We start from the raw sequence: 20,587 nt of genomic DNA, 5'->3' as shown, positions 1-20,587 counted from the left end.
CAGTCAGCAGCAGCCAGCCTCCATGCTGATGGTCTCCAGGAAGCAGCAGTGGATGTTTTCTATTGATGGGTAAGCAGCCTCCATGCTGATGGTCTCCAGGAAGCAGCAGTGGATGTTTTGTATTGATGGGTAAGCAGCCTCCATGCTGATGGTCTCCAGGAAGCAGCAGTGGATGTTTTCTATTGATGGGTAAGCAGCCTCCATGCTGATGGTCTCCAGGAAGCAGCAGTGGATGTTTTGTATTGATGGGTAAGCAGCCTCCATGCTGATGCTCTCCAGGAAGCAGCAGTGGATGTTTTGTATTGATGGGTAAGCAGCCTCCATGCTGACTGTCTCCAGGAAGCAGCAGTGGATGTTTTCTATTGATGGGTAAGCAGCCTCCATGCTGATGGTCTCCAGGAAGCAGCAGTGGATGTTTTGTATTGATGGGTAAGCAGCCTCCATGCTGACTGTCTCCAGGAAGCAGCAGTGGATGTTTTGTATTGATGGGTAAGCAGCCTCCATGCTGATTGTCTCCAGGAAGCAGCAGTGGATGTTTTGTATTGATGGGTAAGCAGCCTCCATGCTGACTGTCTCCAGGAAGCAGCAGTGGATGTTTTGTATTGATGGCAAAAAGTGAAAACAGTCTGAGTAATAATAAATGTGATCGTAATAGTTTACCTTTTTGTGACTACAAACTGAGGTGGAGTTACCCTTTAATTTCTAAGCTTATATACAACCAATCTATCTCTCTTTCTGGGAGTTGTGAGGTCTCAGCCATTCCCGCCGCTGGGTGAGAGGTCGGGGTCACCGGCTGTATATGTTATCGCTCACAGTTAATGTATAATCTGTCTCTCCAGTCACAGCGTATCCTGGTGGAGTATATATGAGACTGTATGAGACAGGAACCTCTGTAAGGCAGTGTTCACATGACTAGATTGTGACTGTGACCACATAACCACACATCCAAAATTGAGCCTGGCCCGGGGTTGCCAGAATACTGATCGGAGTGTTCCCACTAACATTTCTGTGCAAATTCCATAGTGGGAACATATGCTAAGAGGGCAGAGATTCAGGTCACTTCTCCGTGACACTTGGCTCATAGAGATGCTATGCTATGACTGCATCCATGTTTTCCAGGACTCTTTAGGGCAGGGGTACTCAACAACTTTTACTGAAGGTCACCGGGGTCTATTGTCAGGTGAGGGTCCGAGCTGAACATCAGCAGGAAACGTGTTTTGTTACTTTTCACAAAAATTGTTGAACTATTTACATACAGAATTCATGCTTATTAGTGGGAAAACTGGAATTTTATCTCTCTCACCGGCCCTTTGAAATTAGATACAAAGGGGGTGAGTGCCCCAGTAGTATATAGCCCCCCTGTGCTCTCCCCAAGCAGTATATAGACCCCTGTGCGCTCCCCCAGTAGCATATAGCCCCTCAGTGCTCCCCCCAGTAGTAAATAGCCCCCCTGTGCACTCCCCCAGTAGTATATAGCCTCCCTGTGCACTCTCCCCCAGTAGTATATAGCCCCCCTGTGCGCTCCCCAAGTAGTATATAGCCTCCCTGTGCACTCTCCCCCAGTAGTATATAGCCCCCCTGTGCGCTCCCCAAGTAGTATATAGACCCCTGTGTGCTCCCACAGTAGTAAATAGCCCCCCTGTGCACTCTCCAAGTAGTATATAGCCCCCTTGTGCGCTCCCCAAGTAGTATATAGACCCCTGTGTGCTCCCCCAGTAGTATATAGCCCCCCTGTGCACTCTCCCCCAGTAGTATATAGCCCCCCTGTGCGCTCCCCAAGTAGTATATAGACCCCTGTGCGCTCCCCAAGTAGCATATAGCCCCTCTGTGCTCCCCCCCAGTAGTAAATAGCCCCCCTGTGCGCTCCCCCAGTAGGATATAGCCTCCCTGTGCACTCTCCCCCAGTAGTATATAGCCCCCCTGTGCGCTCCCAAGTAGTATATAGACCCCTGTGTGCTCCCACAGTAGTAAATAGCCCCCATGTGCGCTCCCCCAGTAGTATGTAGCCCCCCTGTGCGCTCCCCCAGTAGTATATAGCCCCCCTGTGCACTCTCCCCCAGTAGCATATAGCCCCCCTGTGCGCTCCCCAAGTAGTATATAGACCCCTGTGCGCTCCCCCAGTAGTATATAGCCCCTTGCGGTGTGCTCCCTTAATTATATAGATTCCCTGTGCTTCCCCCTCCCATCTAGCATATAACATAAAAAATTCTCCCGGCGTGCAGCCACTTGGACTCGGCTTATGGAAAGATTAGATTGAAATGTGACTATGAGGCGGAGGGGAGATGGGTTTGGCTGGTACCTCCTGTGCCGCCATTCCTGCCCACCTGAAGAGATGCTGGGTGCCATCCAGCTGAATCATATATTATATACCCCAGTCCCATCTATGGGGTCCTACACCCCCACCTCCCAAACATCACTGTCTGGCACCAAAGGTGAATAATTGGGGTCACATTATTGTATTTCCTGCACCTGAGGGCTCTCAGTCATTGCCATTACTGCCCTGGCTGCCATGCACATGCTGATGTCTGCCTCCACCACTCCTCTCAGGGACATCATCATTATGACTTTGTGTGTGAACTCCCCAGCTCACTGCTCCCGCCTGTAGTATCACACTGACATGTAGAATTAATGACCTCCAGAGCGGAGTTTCATTTCTCCGGCAGAGGATCACACAGGTGGGCGTGGTCAGCTGGGCTAAAGTGGGCGTGGTTATAGGATGGGGGCAAGGGCTGGAGCGCGCAGTGTGGGCCCCGCGGGAGCCCGTAGCTCCTCTGCGCCTGCGCGTTACTCCCAGCTGTCATGGCTGCAGTCAGGCGCTTTCGCTCCGGTATTTGGCTCTTCCTCCTGCCCGTGGTCGCTCAGCTCCTCCATGTCGCCGTGTCCCTGGAGCCCATCAGCATGGGCATCGCCATAGCTGCCGCCTCAGCCATCACAGGATACGTGTCATTCCCGGAGTTCTACTGCGGGCGGCTGGTGGAGTGCTGCCAGGTGGACAGACCCCTCAACAGCACAGGTGAGAGAGCTCCCAGCATGCTCAGCGGCAGGGGCTGCTGGGGGTGGTAGTGTGCGAGCCTGCCGGGCAGTGAGATTGGGGTAGAGCCTAGAATGTATCCTCTCCTTTGAGTTTCTCACTGTAGAGGATACATTCTAGCATCTTCAGTAGTGAAAATGCTAGAATGTATCCTCTCCTTTGAGGCTCTCACTGTAGGGGAAACATTCTAGCATCTTCAGTACTGAAATGGCTAGAATGTATCCTCTCCTCTGAGTATATCCTCTCCTCTGAGTGTCTCACTGTAGGGGATACATTCTAGCATCTTCAGTACTGAAATGGCTAGAATGTATCCTCTCCTCTGAGTGTATCCTCTCCTCTGAGTGTCTCACTGTAGGGGATACATTCTAGCATCTTCAGTACTGAAATGGCTAGAATGTATCCTCTCCTCTGAATATATCCTCTCCTTTGAGTTTCTGCAGGGGATACATTCTATCATGTTTAGTATTGAAATGTCTAAAATATATACCCTCTCAGAGGAGAGGATACATTCTAGGCACTATAATGAATCCCCTATAGTGAGACACTCAGAGGAGAGGATACATTCTAGCCATTTTAGTACTGAACATGCTAGAATGTTTCCCCTACAGTGAGAGCCTCAAAGGAGAGGATACATTCTAGCATGTTCAGTAGTGAAAATGCTAGAATGTATCCCCTACAGTGAGAAACTCAGAGGAGAGGATATACTCAGAGGAGAGGATACATTCTAGCCATTTCAGTACTGAAGATGCTAGAATGTATCCCCTGCAGTGAGAAACTCAAAGGAGAGGATATAGTCAGAGGAGAGGATACATTCTAGGCATTTCAGTACTGAACATGCTAAATGTATCCCCTGCAGTGAGAAACTCAGAAAAGAGGATACACTCAGAGGAGAGGATACATTCTAGCATGTTCAGTACTGAAGTGTCTAGAATGTATCCTCTCCTCTGAGTTTCTCACTGCAGGGTATGCATCCTAGCATGTTTAGGGCTATGTTCACACATAGTATTTCGGTCATTCTTTCTTCGACCAAAACCGAGTGCTGTGTTTTATGTGTGAACATAGCCTAGTAATGTAAAGTCCATCGAGTATCCTCTCCTCTGAGAGGGCATACATTCTAGAATGTTTAGTACTGAAATGTCTGGAGTGTATCCTCTCCTCTGAGAGGGCATCTCCACCAGGTGTACCCTCTCCTCTGAGAGGGCATCTCCACTAGGTGTATCCTCTCCTCTGAGAGGGCATACATTCTAGCAAGTGCAGTTTTGAAAGGTCTAGACCACAGGTGTCAGACTTCATCCCTCGGCTGTTACAGACTACATTTCCCATCATGCCTTACTTGTCCAGACATGGTGGGAATTGTAGTTCTGCAACTGCTGGAGGGCCTGAGTTTGACATCTCTGGTCTAGAATGTTCTCTTTTCTAACTGCAGGGTATACAGTCTAGTATGTATCCTCTCCTCTGAGCGTATCCTCTCTTCTGAGCGGGTCATATTACACAGCATGATTAAGAGGTGAAAACGAGCGGCGATGTTTTAGGTCAGTGCTTTCTTCCCCTTTGTTCCCTGCACATTTTCTGTGTTATTACACACACAGACAGTGACTGGGGGAACTGCGGGCAGCTGCGGGAGGGGCAGCCCAAAAAATCCTTAGATTGTTCAAGCTGCCCATTGTAGACAGCAGCACTATCGTGATCTGGATTACTCGACCAGTTTGAAGACCACAATCAGCTGATAACATGGATTATTACACCAAATGATTATCAGACGTAACGGCCAGGAAACCTTTGGTGTAATACACCATTATCTGTACAAGGAACAGGACTGGTGTGTGGGGTCTGTATACAGGGGAGAGGACTGGTGTGTGGGGTCTGTATACAGGGGGAAAGGACTGGTGTGTGTGGGGTCTGTATACAGGGGGAGAGGACTGGTGTGTGTGGTCTGTATACAGGGGGAGAGGACTGGTGTGTGTGGTCTGTATACAGGGGGAGAGGACTGGTGTGTGTGGTCTGTCTACAGGGGGAGAAGACTGGTGTGTGTGGTCTGTATACAGGGGGAGAGGACCGGTGTGTGGGGTCTGTATACAGGACGACAGGACTGGTGTGGGGGGGGGGGGGGGGGGCTGTATACAGGGGGAGAGGACTGGTGTGTGTGGTCTGTATACAGGGGGAGAGGACTGGTGTGTGGGGTCTGTATACAGGGGAGAGGACTGGTGTGTGGGGTCTGTATACAGGGGGAGAGGACTGGTGTGTGGGGTCTGTATACAGGGGGAGAGGACTGGTGTGTGAGGTCTGTCTGTATACAGGGGGAGAGGACTGGTGTGTGTGGGGTCTGTATACAGGGGAGAGGACTGGTGTGTGGGGTCTGTATACAGGGGGAGAGGACTGGTGTGTGTGGGGTCTTTATAGAGGGGGAGAGGACTGGTGTGTGTGGGGTCTTTATACAGGGAAGAGGACTGGTGTGTGGGGTCTGTATACAGGGGGAGAGGACTGGTGTGTGGGGTCTGTATACAGGGGGAGAGGACTGGTGTGTGGGGTCTGTATACAGGAGGAGAGGACTGGTGTGTGGGGTCTGTATACAGGGGGAGAGGACTGGTGTGTGGGGTCTGTATACAGGGGGAGAGAACTGGTGTGTGGGGTCTGTATACAGGGGAGAGGACTGGTGTGTGTGGGGTCTGTACACAGGGGGAGAGGACTGGTGTGTAGGGTCTGTATACAGGGGGAGAGGACTGGAGTGGGGGGCGGGCTGTATACAGGGAAGAGGACTGGTGTGTAGGGTCTGTATACAGGGGGAGAGGACTGGTGTGTGTGGTCTGTATACAGGGGAGAGGACTGGTGTGTGGGGTCTGTATACAGGGGGAGAGGACTGGTGTGTGGGGGGTCTGTATAGAGGGGGAGAGGACTGGTGTGTGTGGGGTCTGTATACAGAGGAGAGGACTGGTGTGGGGGGGTCTGTATACAGGGGAGAGGACTGGTGTGTGTGTGGGGGGGTGTATACAGGGTGAGAGGACTGGTGTGTGGGGGGGGGTCTGTATACAGGGGAGAGGACTGGTGTGTGGGGTCTGTATACAGGGGGAGAGGACTGGTGTGTGTGGGGTCTGTATACAGGGGAGAGGACTGGTGTGTGTGGGGTCTGTATACAGGAAAGAGGACTGGTGTGTGTGTGGGGGGGTCTGTATACGGGGGAGAGGACTGGTGTGAGTCTGTATACAGGGGGAGAGGACTGGTGTGTGTGTGTGGGGGGGTCTGTATACAGGGGGAGAGGACTAGTGTGTGGGGTCTGTATACAGGGGGAGAGGGGACCAGTGTGGGGTGTCTGTGTACAGGGGTTCTCTCCCCCTGTATACAGACCCCACATACCAGTCCTCTCCCCTGTATACAAACCCCACATACCAGTCCTCTCCCCCTGTATACAGACCCCCCCCCCACACCAGTCCTCTCCCCCTGTATACAGACCCCCCCACACACAAGTCCTCTCCCCCTGTATACAGACCCCACACACACGCCTGTACTCTCCCCTATATACAGACCCCACACACCAGTCCTCTCCCACTGTATATAGACCCCACACACCTGTCCTCTCCCCCTGTATACAGACCCCACACACCAGTCCTCTCCCCCTGTATACAGACCCCATGTACCAGTCCTCTCCCCTGTATACAGATCCCACACACCAGTCCTCTCCCCCTGTATACAGACTCCACACACCGGTCCTCTCCCCTGTATACAGACTCCACACACTAGTCCTCTCCCCCTGTATACAGACCCCCCCACACACCAGTCCTCTCCCCCTGTATACAGACCCCCCACACCACTCCTCTCCCCCTGTATACAGACCCCCCACACCAGTCCTCTCCCCCTGTATACAGACCCCCCCCCACACCAGTCCTCTCCCCCTGTATACAGACCTCACACACCAGTCCTCTCCCCCTGTATACAGACCCCACACACCAGTCCTCTCCCCTGTATACAGACCCCACACACACCAGTCCTCTCCCTGTATACAGACTCCACACACCAGTCCTCTCCCCCTGTATACAGACTCCACACACACCAGTCCTCTCCCCCTGTATACAGACCACACACACCAGTCCTCTCCCCTATATACAGACCCCACACACCAGTCCTCTCCCCCTGTATACAGACCCCACACACCAGTCCTCTCCCCCTGTATACAGACCCCACACACACCAGTCCTCTCCCTGTATACAGACTCCACACACACCAGTCCTCTCCCCCTGTATACAGACTCCACACACACCAGTCCTCTCCCCCTGTATACAGACCACACACACCAGTCCTCTCCCCTATATACAGACTCCACACACACCCGTCCTCTCCCCCTGTATACAGACCCCACACACCAGTCCTCTCCCATGTATACAGACCCCACACACCAGTCCTCTCCCCTGTATACAGACCCCACACACCAGTCCTCTCCCCTGTATACAGACCCCACACACCAGTCCTCTCCCCCTGTATACAGACCACACACACACCAGTCCTCTCCCTCTGTATACAGACCCCACACACCAGTCCTCTCCCCTGTATACCCCTCCATGCTACTGTGGATATTGCAGCTTCCTTCACTCTGTTTCTGCACAGTGAATGGTGCAGCAGCTCACTACTTCCTACTTCCGGTCGAGGCCCCGCCCCTCCTGGTGACATCACACCTCAAAGGAGAGGATACACTCTAGCATCTACCGTGAGATTGGTTGTACATCACGTGTAGTTATGGCTGTGCTCTCATGATGGGAGTTGTAGTTGTAGGACAGGTTGGAGAGCGGAGACCACTGAGTTATGGGGTAACTGGAGAGCTGGATACAGGGGGAGATACAGCTGGATATGGCGGATACAGGGGGAGATACAGGAGGAGATGGTGGATACAGGAGGAGATACAGCTGGGCATGGGGAATACAGGGGGAGATACAGGAGGATATACAGCTGGGCATGGGGGATACAGGGGGAGATACAGGAGGATATACAGCTGGGCATGGGGGATACAGGGGGAGATACAGGAGGATATACAGCTGGGCATGGGGGATACAGGGGGAGATACAGCTGGATATGGCGGATACAGAAGGAGATACAGCTGGGCATGGGGAATACAGGGGGAGATACAGCTGGATATGGTGGATACAGGGGGAGATACAGCTGGATATGGCGGATACAGGGGGAGATACAGGAGGACATGGTGGATACAGGAGGAGATACAGCTGGGCATGGGGGATACAGGGGGAGATACAGGAGGATATACAGCTGGGCATGGGGGATACAGGGGGAGATACAGGAGGATATACAGCTGGGCATGGGGGATACAGGGGGAGATACAGGAGGATATACAGCTGGGCATGGGGGATACAGGGGGAGATACAGCTGGATATGGCGGATACAGAAGGAGATACAGCTGGGCATGGGGAATACAGGGGGAGATACAGCTGGATATGGCAGATACAGGAGGAGATGGGGGATACAGGAGGAGATACAGCTGGGCATGGGGGATACAGGGGGAGATACAGCTGGATATGGCGGATACAGAGGGAGATACAGCTGGATATGGCGGATACAGAAGGAGATACAGCTGGGCATGGGGAATACAGGGGGAGATACAGCTGGATATGGCGGATACAGGGGGAGATACAGCTGGATATGGCGGATACAGGGGGAGATACAGGAGGAGATGGGGGATACAGGAGGAGATACAGCTGGGCATGGGGGATACAGGGGGAGATACAGCTGGATATGGTGGATACAGAAGGAGATACAGCTGGGCATGGGGAATACAGGGGGAGATACAGCTGGATATGGCGGATACAGGGGGAGATACAGGAGGAGATGGGGGATACAGGAGGAGATACAGCTGGGCATGGGGGATACAGGGGGAGATACAGGAGGACATGGTGGATACAGAAGGAGATACAGCTGGGCATGGGGAATACAGGGGGAGATACAGGAGGATATACAGCTGGACATGGGGGATACAGGGGGAGATACAGGAGGATATACAGCTGGGCATGGGGGATACAGGGGGAGATACAGCTGGATATGGCGGATACAGAAGGAGATACAGCTGGGCATGGGGAATACAGGGGGAGATACAGCTGGATATGGCAGATACAGGAGGAGATGGGGGATACAGGAGGAGATACAGCTGGGCATGGGGGATACAGGGGGAGATACAGCTGGATATGGCGGATACAGAAGGAGATACAGCTGGGCATGGGGAATACAGGGGGAGATACAGCTGGATATGGCGGATACAGGGGGAGATACAGGAGGAGATGGGGGATACAGGAGGAGATACAGCTGGGCATGGGGGATACAGGGGGAGATACAGCTGGATATGGCGGATACAGAAGGAGATACAGCTGGGCATGGGGAACACAGGGGGAGATACAGCTGGATATGGCGGATACAGGGGGAGATACAGGAGGAGATGGGGGATACAGGAGGAGATACAGCTGGATATGGCGGATACAGGAGGAGATACAGCTGGGCATGGGGGATACAGGGGGAGATACAGGAGGAGATGGGGGATACAGGAGGAGATAAAGCTGGGCATGGGGAATACAGGGGGAGATACAGGAGGAGATACAGCTGGGCATGGGGGATACAGGGGGAGATACAGGAGGACATGGTGGATACAGGGGGAGATACAGCTGGGCATGGGGAATACAGGGGGAGATACAGCTGGGCATGGGGGATACAGGGGGAGATACAGGAGGAGATAAAGCTGGGCATGGGGAATACAGGGACAGATACAGGAGGAGATACAGCTGGGCATGGGGAATACAGGGGGAGATACAGGAGGAGATACAGCTGGGCATGGGGGATACAGGGGGAGATACACGAGGAGATACAGCTGGGCATGGGGGATACAGGGGGAGATACAGGAGGAGATACAGCTGGGCATGGGGGATACAGGGGGAGATACAGGTGGATATGGTGGATACAGGAGGTGATACAGGTGGATATGGCAGATACAGGAGGAGATGGGGGATACAGGAGGGGATACAGCTGGACATGGGGGATACAGGGGGAGATACAGCTGGATATGGCGGATACAGGGGGAGATACAGGAGGAGATGGGGGATACAGGAGGAGATACAGCTGGGCATGGGGGATACAGGGGGAGATACAGGAGGAGATACAGCTGGATATGGCGGATACAGGGGGAGATACAGGAGGAGATACAGGAGGAGATGGGGGATACAGGAGGAGATACAGCTGGGCATGGGGAATACAGGGGGAGATACAGGAGGAGATACAGCTGGGCATTGGGGATACAGGGGGAGATACAGGAGGACATGGTGGATACAGGAGGAGATGCATGGGGGATACAGGGGGAGATACAGGAGGAGATACAGCTGGGCATGGGGGATACAGGGGGAGATACAGCTGGGCATGGGGGATACAGGGGGAGATACAGCTGGGCATGGGGGATACAGGAGGAGATACAGCTGGGCATGGTGGATACAGGAGGAGATACAGCTGGGCATGGGGGATACAGGGGGAGATACAGGAGGACATGGTGGATACAGGGGGAGATACAGCTGGGCATGGGGGATACAGGAGGAGATACAGCTGGGCATGGGGGATACAGGGGTAGATACAGCTGGGCATGGGGCATACAGGGGGAGATACAGCTGGGCATGGGGCATACAGGGGGAGATACAGCTGGGCATGGGGGATACAGGGGGAGATACAGGAGGACATGGTGGATACAGGGGGAGATACAGCTGGGCATGGGGGACACAGGGGGAGATACAGCTGGGCATGGGGGATACAGGGGGAGATACAGCTGGACATGGCGGATACAGGAGGAGATACAGGTGGATATGGCGGATACAAGCGGAGATACAGGAGGAGATGGGGGATACAGGGGGAGATACAGGAGGACATGGTGGATACAGGAGGAGATGGGGGATACAGGAGGGGATACAGCTGGACATGGGGGATACAGGGGGAGATACAGGAGGAGATACAGCTGGACATGGGGGATACAGGAGGAGATACAGCTGGATATGGTGGATACAGGTGGACATGGGGGATACAGGAGGAGATACAGGTGGACATGGCGGATACAGGAGGAGATACAGCTGGACATGGGGGATACAGGAGGAGATACAGCTGGACATGGGGGATACAGGAGGAGATACAGCTGGACATGGGGGATACAGGCGGACATGGCGGATACAGGAGGGGATACAGGCGGACATGGCGGATACAGGAGGGGATACAGGTGGACATGGCGCATACAGGAGGAGATGCGAATGAGGCTGGACGTGGCGGATACAGCTGGACGTGGCGGATACAGGAGGAGCCAGAGAAGAGGATTTTATGCATCAAGAGCCGATAAGAATAAAACAGGGAAAGAGTGCAAGATAGGTTATACATGTATAACCGGCTTGTACATTCGGATAGCTGCTTTTAATCCAAGATCTGTCCTGGGGTCCGTTCAGCAAATGATGCAGTCATTGTCCTAAAAAACAACTTTTAAACTTGCAGCCCTGTGTCAAATTGGGGTGTTTGTGCATTAGACTTGCACCGCCTCTCCGCCCCTCCTCCCCACCCTCTTCATCATTAGGAAAACTCCAGGCAGATTGTCTCCTATTCATCACCTGTGTGAGCACTGCACATGGGCTGGATTGTTAAGGCACCTGTGCAGTGTTTAGACAGGTGAGGAATACGAGAAGTTCTGCCTGTGGCATTCCTAATGGTAAAGAGGGTAGGGAGGAGAGACGGAGGTGGTGCAAGCTTAGGGCATGGGTACTCTAGGCTACACCAATTTGACACAGGGCTGCAAGTTTAAAAGTTGTTTTTTAGGACAATAACTGCATCACCTGCCGAACGGACCCCAGGACAGATCTTGGAATAAAAGCAGCTATCCGGAGGTACAAGCGGTTTGGGGGGTCAGATTGTGGGTACAGAGTCACTAATGGACTGAATGTTGTCTGATAGTCACACTTAAACTGATTGGGCCCCCAAGGAGCACAGTGCATTATATATCACCCACATATACTGATGACCTGTGCCGCTATGGGAAGCATTAGGTCTGTGCAGTTTGTAGTCCCCTGCATGTGACCCGGACTGTTCCGGTTCTGGCAGTTCTTAGAAATGTTGAGGAATTGAAACCCTCTGTGCAGCGATCTCCATAGACCCGGCCGCTCCCGTCTACGGGGATTTCCAGGGAATTTCAGACCGAAACCGGCCTGACAAAGCAAAAACCCTTACTACCCTGCCTGATCCGTCATCACTACTACAACACCCACATTGTTGTCACCTGCTGTACTGACATCCTCCCAGGACGCAAATCACCAGTGCAGCAATGGCAAAGTAGATGCAGAATAGTGAGTGCAGATCTGGAGTATAATATAGGATGTAACTCAGGATCAGTAATGTATGTACACAGTGACCTCACCAGCAGAATAGTGAGTGCAGCTCTGCAGTATATAATACAGGATGTAACTCAGGGTATCTTTCTTTTTGCTCCTTATTCCCAGCCCTACAGATAGACTTGAAGGAGAAGCTGTTTGGGCAGCACCTGGCACATGAAGTCATCTACAGGGCACTGACTGGGTTCATGAGCAATGAGAACCCCAAGAAGCCCCTGGCGTTGTCCCTGCACGGCTGGACCGGCACCGGCAAGAACTTTGTTAGCAAAATTATTGCGGAGAATCTTTATCCCTTGGGAATGAAAAGTAAATTTGTCCATCTCTTTGTGTCTACCGTGCACTTCCCCCACAACAACCTGATCCCGCTGTACAAGGTAGGTCTATCCGGCCATTCCCAGTATGTGTGCCCGTCTGTCTGTAGCCATTCCCAGTATGTGGGCTCGTCTGTCTGTAGCCATTCCAGTATGTGGGCCCGTCTGTCTGTAGCCATTCCCAGTATGTGGGCCCGTCTGTCTGTAGCCATTCCCAGTATGTGGGCCCGTCTGTCTGTAGCCATTCCCAGTATGTGGGCCCGTCTGTCTGTAGCCATTCCCAGTATGTGGGCCCGTCTGTCTGTAGCCATTCCCAGTATGTGGGCCCGTCTGTCTGTAGCCATTCCCAGTATGTGGGCCCGTCTGTCTGTAGCCATTCCCAGTATGTGGGCCCGTCTGTCTGTAGCCATTCCCAGTATGTGGGCCCGTCTGACTGTAGCCATTCCCAGTATGTGGGCCCGTCTGTCTGTAGCCATTCCCAGTATGTGGGCCCGTCTGTCTGTAGCCATTCCCAGTATGTGGGCCCGTCTGTCTGTAGCCATTCCCAGTATGTGGGCCCGTCTGTCTGTAGCCATTCCCAGTATGTGGGCCCGTCTGTCTGTAGCCATTCCCAGTATGTGGGCCCGTCTGTCTGTAGCCATTCCCAGTATGTGGGCCCGTCTGTCTGTAGCCATTCCCAGTATGTGGGCCCGTCTGTCTGTAGCCATTCCCAGTATGTGGGCCCGTCTGTCTGTAGCCATTCCCAGTATGTGGGCCCGTCTGTCTGTAGCCATTCCCAGTATGTGGGCCCGTCTGTCTGTAGCCATTCCCAGTATGTGGGCCCGTCTGTCTGTAGCCATTCCCAGTATGTGGGCCCGTCTGTCTGTAGCCATTCCCAGTATGTGGGCCCGTCTGTCTGTAGCCATTCCCAGTATGTGGGCCCGTCTGTCTGTAGCCATTCCCAGTATGTGGGCCCGTCTGTCTGTAGCCATTCCCAGTATGTGGGCCCGTCTGTCTGTAGCCATTCCCAGTATGTGGGCCCGTCTGTAGGCATTATGATGAGTATGTTTCCAGTGGTCGCATACCCAGAAGTCATCCAGTCTAGTGGATTATGTGGTCGTTGTACAATAGGCAAGCATCTGTTCAGTCCGTGATACAGCGGAGTGTTTCTTCCTCCCTCAGGATCAGCTACAGTCGTGGATACGAGGGAACACCAGCCGTTGTGCCCGCTCCATCTTTATATTTGATGAAATGGACAAGATGCATCCTGGTCTTATCGATGCCATCAAGCCTTTCCTGGACTACTATGAGAATATTGATGGGGTGTCGTACCGCAAGGCCATCTTCATATTCCTCAGGTACTTTCCAACTAATTCCACATGCAAATGTTCCTTTAAAGAGTAACTCCGGCACTTAAAAACTTGATATAGTGCCGCCTTTATGTAAAACATCATAAACCTCTTATTATCACCACGCCACACTCCCCTGGCATCCACCCGGGGCACCTCCAGGTCCCTGCCGCTTCCGGGATGGACTTATGTTTGGAGTGATACCCTGCTCAGCCAATCACTGACTGAGATGGGACAGGAGGAGCCACAGCCATTGACTGGAAGGGCTCTCACTGCCAAGAGTTTCCCCAATAAGTGGTGGCAGCGGGGGACTCGGAGACACCACAAGAGGACAACATGGGAGCGTGGAGAGGTAAGGACAGCATGTTATGTTTTATAAAGGGGCAGCACTATATCAAGAGTGCCGGAGTAACCCTTTATTGTTCTTGTCACTTCGAAACAATTTTAACATGTAGTAGAGATCCATGAAAAGTTTTACCAGATAGGATCCAAGTGCAAACTTTGTTCTTTAATGAGTAGCAACTTTAAAGAGACTGTCAGCAGGTATATACTCTATCTAAGGGTAATATAAACTAGTGACAGAAAAGCTGAACAGAATGATGTATTACTTCCATTGTTCTGTGCTGCTGATTCAGAGATATCCTCCTGAATAACATGGGACCTTAAGTAGTCCTCCATTATGTGCATGAGCGCAGCAGTCCTGGATATTCATGAGCACCAGCTCTCTCTGCCTACCAGCCACAAATTTGCAGTTATCTATACTGTGTATATATAGGCAGACAGCTGGCAGTCAACATCTGGAGGGGGGTGGAGCAGCACAAAGCCAATTCTGCATATCAGGAGACCAGTTGAACAGAATGATGTAAGTAATACACTGATCCTGCTCAGCATTTCTTTTGCTGCCCTCACTGTTGCACCATGTCTGACAGATTCCCTTTAAAGGAGTTGTCCAGGCTTAAAAATACATGGCTGCTTTCCTCCGGAAACAGCGCCACCCCTGTCTTCAGGTAGTATGCAGTATTACAATTCAGCTTCATTCACTTCAATAGATCTGAGCTACAAAACCCCCACACCCAAAGTGATGACAAGAGTAATTCTGTCTATGGAAAAAAACAGCCATGTTTTTTTTTAAGCCTGGACAACCCCTTTAACATAGTGAGCAGTGGCATAAAACCTGTAACCAATTGCATGTTCAAAAACTAGAACTAAAACTAGAACTACAGTCTTGTTAGCCATAGGCCTCTGGTGCATGCTGGGATTTTGCACTAGTTAGAGCCCTTCTAGACAGGCCGGCTGCTGTATACTGTGAGTCCGCCAGCATCGTACAATAACAGTGTGATCTGTAACCCCCAGCAGGGTATCCTACAGGGAATGTCTGTTGTTTTTTCTTCTAGCAATGCCGGCGGGGACCTGATCAATAGACTGATGCTGGATTTTTGGAATGGGGGGAGGAGGAGAGAGGATCTAGAGCTGAAGGATGTGGAGAACGTGCTGTCTGTCGGGCTGTTCAACAACAACAACAGTAAGTGTAGCACTGTATCGTTAAATGGACAACCTTTTCTTTACACACATAAAACACTTTGCATAGTGTCCTTAACCCCTAGACGCTCCAGGACGTTACTGTATGTCCTGGCATCGATAGAGCAGTTCAGAGAAAGGTTGCGCGGCATCCCGCTCTGAACTGCTGTGATCCTGGGTGCTATATGCAGCCTGGGACTGCGGCTATTAGCTGGCACGGTCCGGTCGCCGTGCCTGCTAATTAGGCATTTAGATGCAGCTGTCAACGTTGACAGCTTCATCTAAGTGCTTGCTGTCCCCCATTGTTGGTGGTATAGAGGGGGGATCGCCCCGGAGGAGCGATCCCCACATCTGTACCGGGCCGGGGTCGGTGCCATAATAGTGCTGATCCTGGCTCCGCATTCTATTGCTCTTGGCTGCAGTAGCCGAGAGCAATAGAACACTGATCTCATGGATCTATGCAGTAAATCTTTACTGCATAGATCTCAATGAGAGATCAGAGTAGTAATACTAGAAGTCCCCCAGGGGGACTTCTAGTATAAGGGTATAAACACACACAACGTATACGCAGCGTATTTACTGCTGCGATACGCAACAAATACGCAGCAGATTAGATCTAAATAACTGAACACAGCATCAAATCTGCTGCGTATACGGTGTGTGTGTGTTTACCCTAAGTGTAAAAAAAAAAAAAAATTATTAATAAAAAAAAACAAACAAAACCCTCCCCTAATAAAAGCTTGAATCACCCCCCTTTTTCCAATTTATAAATTAAAATAAATAAATATTTGGTATTGCTGTTTGCGTAATCGCATAAACTATTAAATGATCACATTCCTGATCTCGCACAGTAAACTGCGTAAGCGCCATAAAACTTTTGGTCGCACCAAATCTAGAAAAAATGTAATAAAAAGGGATCAAAAAGTCGCATATGCGCAAAGAAGGTACCAATAGAAAGTACAGATCATGGCGCAAAAAATGACACCTCACACAGCCCCATTAGCTGGGACGGGCATTTTCCCCTGAGTCTTGACATCATCACCACTCGGGGGAAAATGCTTTCCGGCTGGGTCACAGGGTCGGTCAGATGTCGCATTGCGGGCACAGAGACAGGTAAGCAATGCTTCATTGTTACTCTCTCCCCTATCCCTGCCACCTGTAAAAGAATTAACTGAGGCTGGACTACTCCTTTAAAGGGGTTTTCCAGGATGGCCAAAAACAGCACCTCCCCTGTCCTCAGGATGTGTGTGGCATTACATTTCAGCTTCATTCACTTTAATAGAATGGAGCTGGAAAACCCCACACCCAAACTGAGTACAAGAGTGGTGCAGTTTCTGGAAAAAAGTGGCCATTTTTTTTTTAACTTGTCTAACCCCCTTTAAGTGGTTAATGTAGCACTCCAGGGACACCGTGCATGAAGTGTAACCCTTTGTACACCATGACCTACAGGGGAGCAGACATATGGGATGGATGTTTTCCTGCAGCAGCTCTAAGCTGACCCGGTACAGTGGCGATGACATCATCACTCATTATGTCTCTGCCCTCTTCCTGCCCAGGTGGCTTCTGGCACAGCGCCCTCATCGAGAAGAACCTCATCGATTACTTTGTCCCTTTCTTGCCATTGGAGTTCAGTCACGTGAAGAAGTGTGTGCTGGCGGAGCTCAGACATAGAGGCCTGGAGGAGGATGAAGAGCTGGCATCTCGGGTCGCAAAGGAGATGACGTATTCCCCCAAAGACAATAAGTTGTTTTCTGACAAGGGATGCAAAACCGTATCGGCCAAGCTGAGCCTCCATCTGTAGCTGTACGGCTGCACCAGAGACTTGGCAGGCATTGACTGCCCCCTCCGCCTCTCTCTTCTATCTCAGGAGTGAGAAGGTTTTTATTCACATTGAATGACTGTTACATTTGTATCTACAGATCTCAGGGAAACACTAGACATGGCTCCGGTGGTATTGATCATCAAGTTTAGTAAATGGCTCTTGGTGCCCCATCCATTAAAGGGAAACTATCTGCAGGTTAGACCAACCTAACCTGCTGATATCTCCCTATTGCACACGGGGCGCTGAGGATGAAGTTTGTCTCTCTCCTCCATCATTGGTGCCGTTTCTGTGCTGTTTGTAGTTTAATCCAGCATCTAGTAAGGCGATTTGGAACACTGGGAGTGGGGCTACCACCCCCAGGGCACCAATCCGGCCTGCCCCACTGATGATCAATAGAAGTAGTGGGCCGGCCAGGGACAGAACTGTGCTTTGGGAGTAATAGCCCCGGCATCAGTGCTCCAAACAGCCTTACTAGATGCTGGATTAAACTACAAACCGCACAGGAACAGTGCCGAGGATTAAGGTAAGAGCCTTAACTTCATCCTCTGTGTCCTATGCACAATAGGTTGATATCAGCAGGTAAGATGTGTCTACCATACTGATAGTTTCCCTTTAAGATGGGTCAGCTTTTGCCCCTTTGGATTGGCAGCTGAACAATGCCTGCATCGGGGTGGGTGCCGGAGGGCGGTCTATCTGCCAGCTGGATGCTCTTGGTTTGTGCTGATGCCACCACCATAGCGCTGAGTAGTGATCATTGAATGAATTTAATTTTTTTTTGGCTAATCCCTTGCCAATCTACAGGGCGCCCAATGACCACCTTACTATACAGCGTTTATACAACCTTATGCGAGCATCAAGATTAATGGGACTTCTGGTCCAACAGAGTCCATTGGCATGATGGCCGCCAGGATGCTCTGCAGCAGATCTCTCCATGAGGATTGTAAGCTATGACTGATACCATTGGACGGGAGTGATCTGGCTTCACTCTAACAACCACTTACTCACATACTCCACTACATGTTAATGGCTTGCCATCATGATGCCAGGTGGTTCAAATCGCATTAAATCTTTTTGCTACTGTACTGAAAATGTCAGTACAGTAGCGCAAAGATTTAAAATGATTTGGACATCCCAGCATCATGATGGCGGGAGCTCTGCAGTCCGTGCTGCACCACATTATCCATGTATATGGACTGTGCACAGAACGTAAGGAATAAGTGTTTATAGGTTCTCCCCAAATGTGGCCCAGTTTTCTAGAGGGCGCTCACTGCCCCCCTAACCATGAATACACCACTGATTTGAGGCTGAGGGTCACTGCACTAGTAAGTAGATCCTTGTCTTTTTTTACACTACCCTTCTCTATATACAGGTCCTCCAATAAACTGGGGGCAGTATCTGGTTACTGCAAGGTAGCCACCCATAGCACGGATATAAAGCCAATGCATGAATATGGCAGGACGTTTCAGGGCTAATAGAGCAGGGTCCTAAAGGAGACCCCGGGCCATTACCAACTCCATAATAGGACATAGAGAACGGTTGCACTCCTAGTCACATGACCAGATCCCGTCACAGAATGATTGCTCCTATCACATGACCGTATTATGATCATGTGTTACTTATATTATAATCGCTGCCGCTTTCTCCCCTTCTGTGTGATTTTTATGCTGTTGTGATCAGTGATGATTCCATTAATCTGGACTCTGTGTAGCAGATAGTCCGGATTATTGGATGGTGAATGGAAGAGAATGAATGTTTGTCTCTCATGGGTCCCAGTCTGCCCAGATCCTGCCAGTCCTCCCACAGACACGGCACTTTGGGACTAGATGGGGTCTTTTTGCACATGCCAGACCAGCGAGAGCCGGGTTACATATCTTATAGGTAATAGATGTATATTCATAGTAATGGAAAAGAGAGATTTTTTAAAATATTTTTGTACGGCTGCAGAAAAATATGGGAAAGTGGGGGATACAATTTAAAGGGGAAGTGCACTACAATGTCATCCACCTTCTGAAAGGAAGAAATCACTGGAAAATAGAAATATTCAGCTGTTTCTTGTAAAACTGTGTGACAACCAATATGGCCGCCATCACTGGCGCTGCCATCTGCGTCTCCCAGGCTCTGATAATTCCTGTTCTGCCTTGTGATAAGGCAGATGGACTGTTTGGGGATGTAGACCGCTGGGTGTTGAACCTTTGGCTACTAGAATCGGCCATATCAGTTGTCAGACGCTGAAAGAAATAACGCCACTCTTGTGCACTGGTTATGTCTGGTATTGCTTCTCTGCCCTGTTCTAATGGATGAGGCTGAGGGGTAATACCAGATACTTCGTATGGATGAGGGAATACAGACAACCCCTAATAATATAAGGTGATTGGAAATTTCTTATATTGAAGACTTGTAACCAATAGTGATATATATTTTTTGGGGGGTGACCGTGCTCCTGTAAGTGCCTCGCAGGGTCATCCATCATCTCCATCGCTTCTTGTTACCAGCCTTCATGTATTGATGATGAAAATTAGGACCAACGTCCATTAAATATTTTACTTTTGAAACGTGTCCTGGTTTTTATCCTTTATCTATACCGTAACCGTTCCTGTAGGTATAAGCTTCCTGTACCGTCAGATCGGGACCACATCTCTTCTGAGGATCCGTCACATCCAGGCATCAAGCAGGTCACATGACCCGGCGCCCCCATTCCTATCCTGTATACAGGTGATGAGTTGTAGTCTTGTGATAGTAACCCCTTGTTATGCTTTATAGCAGATATGTGTCCTGTAGACGCTGTATATTAGATGATGGTGGTATATTAATATCAGGGGATCCGTATGTTTCCATTCCATCGAGGAGGAAACTATACATGTGTCTCTTTCTATTGTAGTTAATGGGAGTTTCACCTTACCCATAGGAGACGTCTCCACCTTGGCTACTGCTCTTAAGAGTGCCAGTGGGTGGGGGGGGACCCATGTTTTCCTGATATTTGGCAGTACAGTGCACCTTTGGGGGGGACCGCACTGATCGGCATCTCTTCCTTGTGTGGCAGCATCCTGGCTATCTGCCGCTTTTTAGTTCCCAGTACAGTAAGTGGATAGAAAAGCTGTGAAAGAGCCGAGCACTGTTGCTTCATTGTGAGGAGGGGATAGGAGGTCTCCAAATCCAGACCCTCATGATCGAGAAGTAATGGACTATTTGGG

The 20,587-nt window shown here is 50.8% G+C and overlaps 1 protein-coding gene across 1 annotated transcript; it reads left to right on the top strand.

The window, feature by feature from the left end:
- The first annotated feature begins 2,761 nt into the window (after positions 1 to 2,761).
- LOC138765908 (torsin-1B-like) lies at positions 2,762 to 19,948 on the top strand. Its single transcript, XM_069943052.1, has 5 exons — positions 2,762 to 3,013; positions 12,526 to 12,791; positions 13,890 to 14,065; positions 15,451 to 15,578; positions 17,131 to 19,948. Exons 1-5 carry the CDS (start codon positions 2,800 to 2,802, stop codon positions 17,373 to 17,375), a joined length of 1,029 nt encoding a protein of 342 aa, XP_069799153.1. The 5' UTR covers positions 2,762 to 2,799; the 3' UTR covers positions 17,376 to 19,948.
- The last annotated feature ends 639 nt before the right edge of the window (positions 19,949 to 20,587 follow it).

This window comes from Dendropsophus ebraccatus, chromosome 10, assembly GCF_027789765.1.
Source record: "Dendropsophus ebraccatus isolate aDenEbr1 chromosome 10, aDenEbr1.pat, whole genome shotgun sequence".
NCBI lineage: Eukaryota > Metazoa > Chordata > Amphibia > Anura > Hylidae > Dendropsophus > Dendropsophus ebraccatus.
Note: the sequence above shows the minus strand (reverse complement) of the source record. Positions and strands in the feature narration are given on the sequence as shown.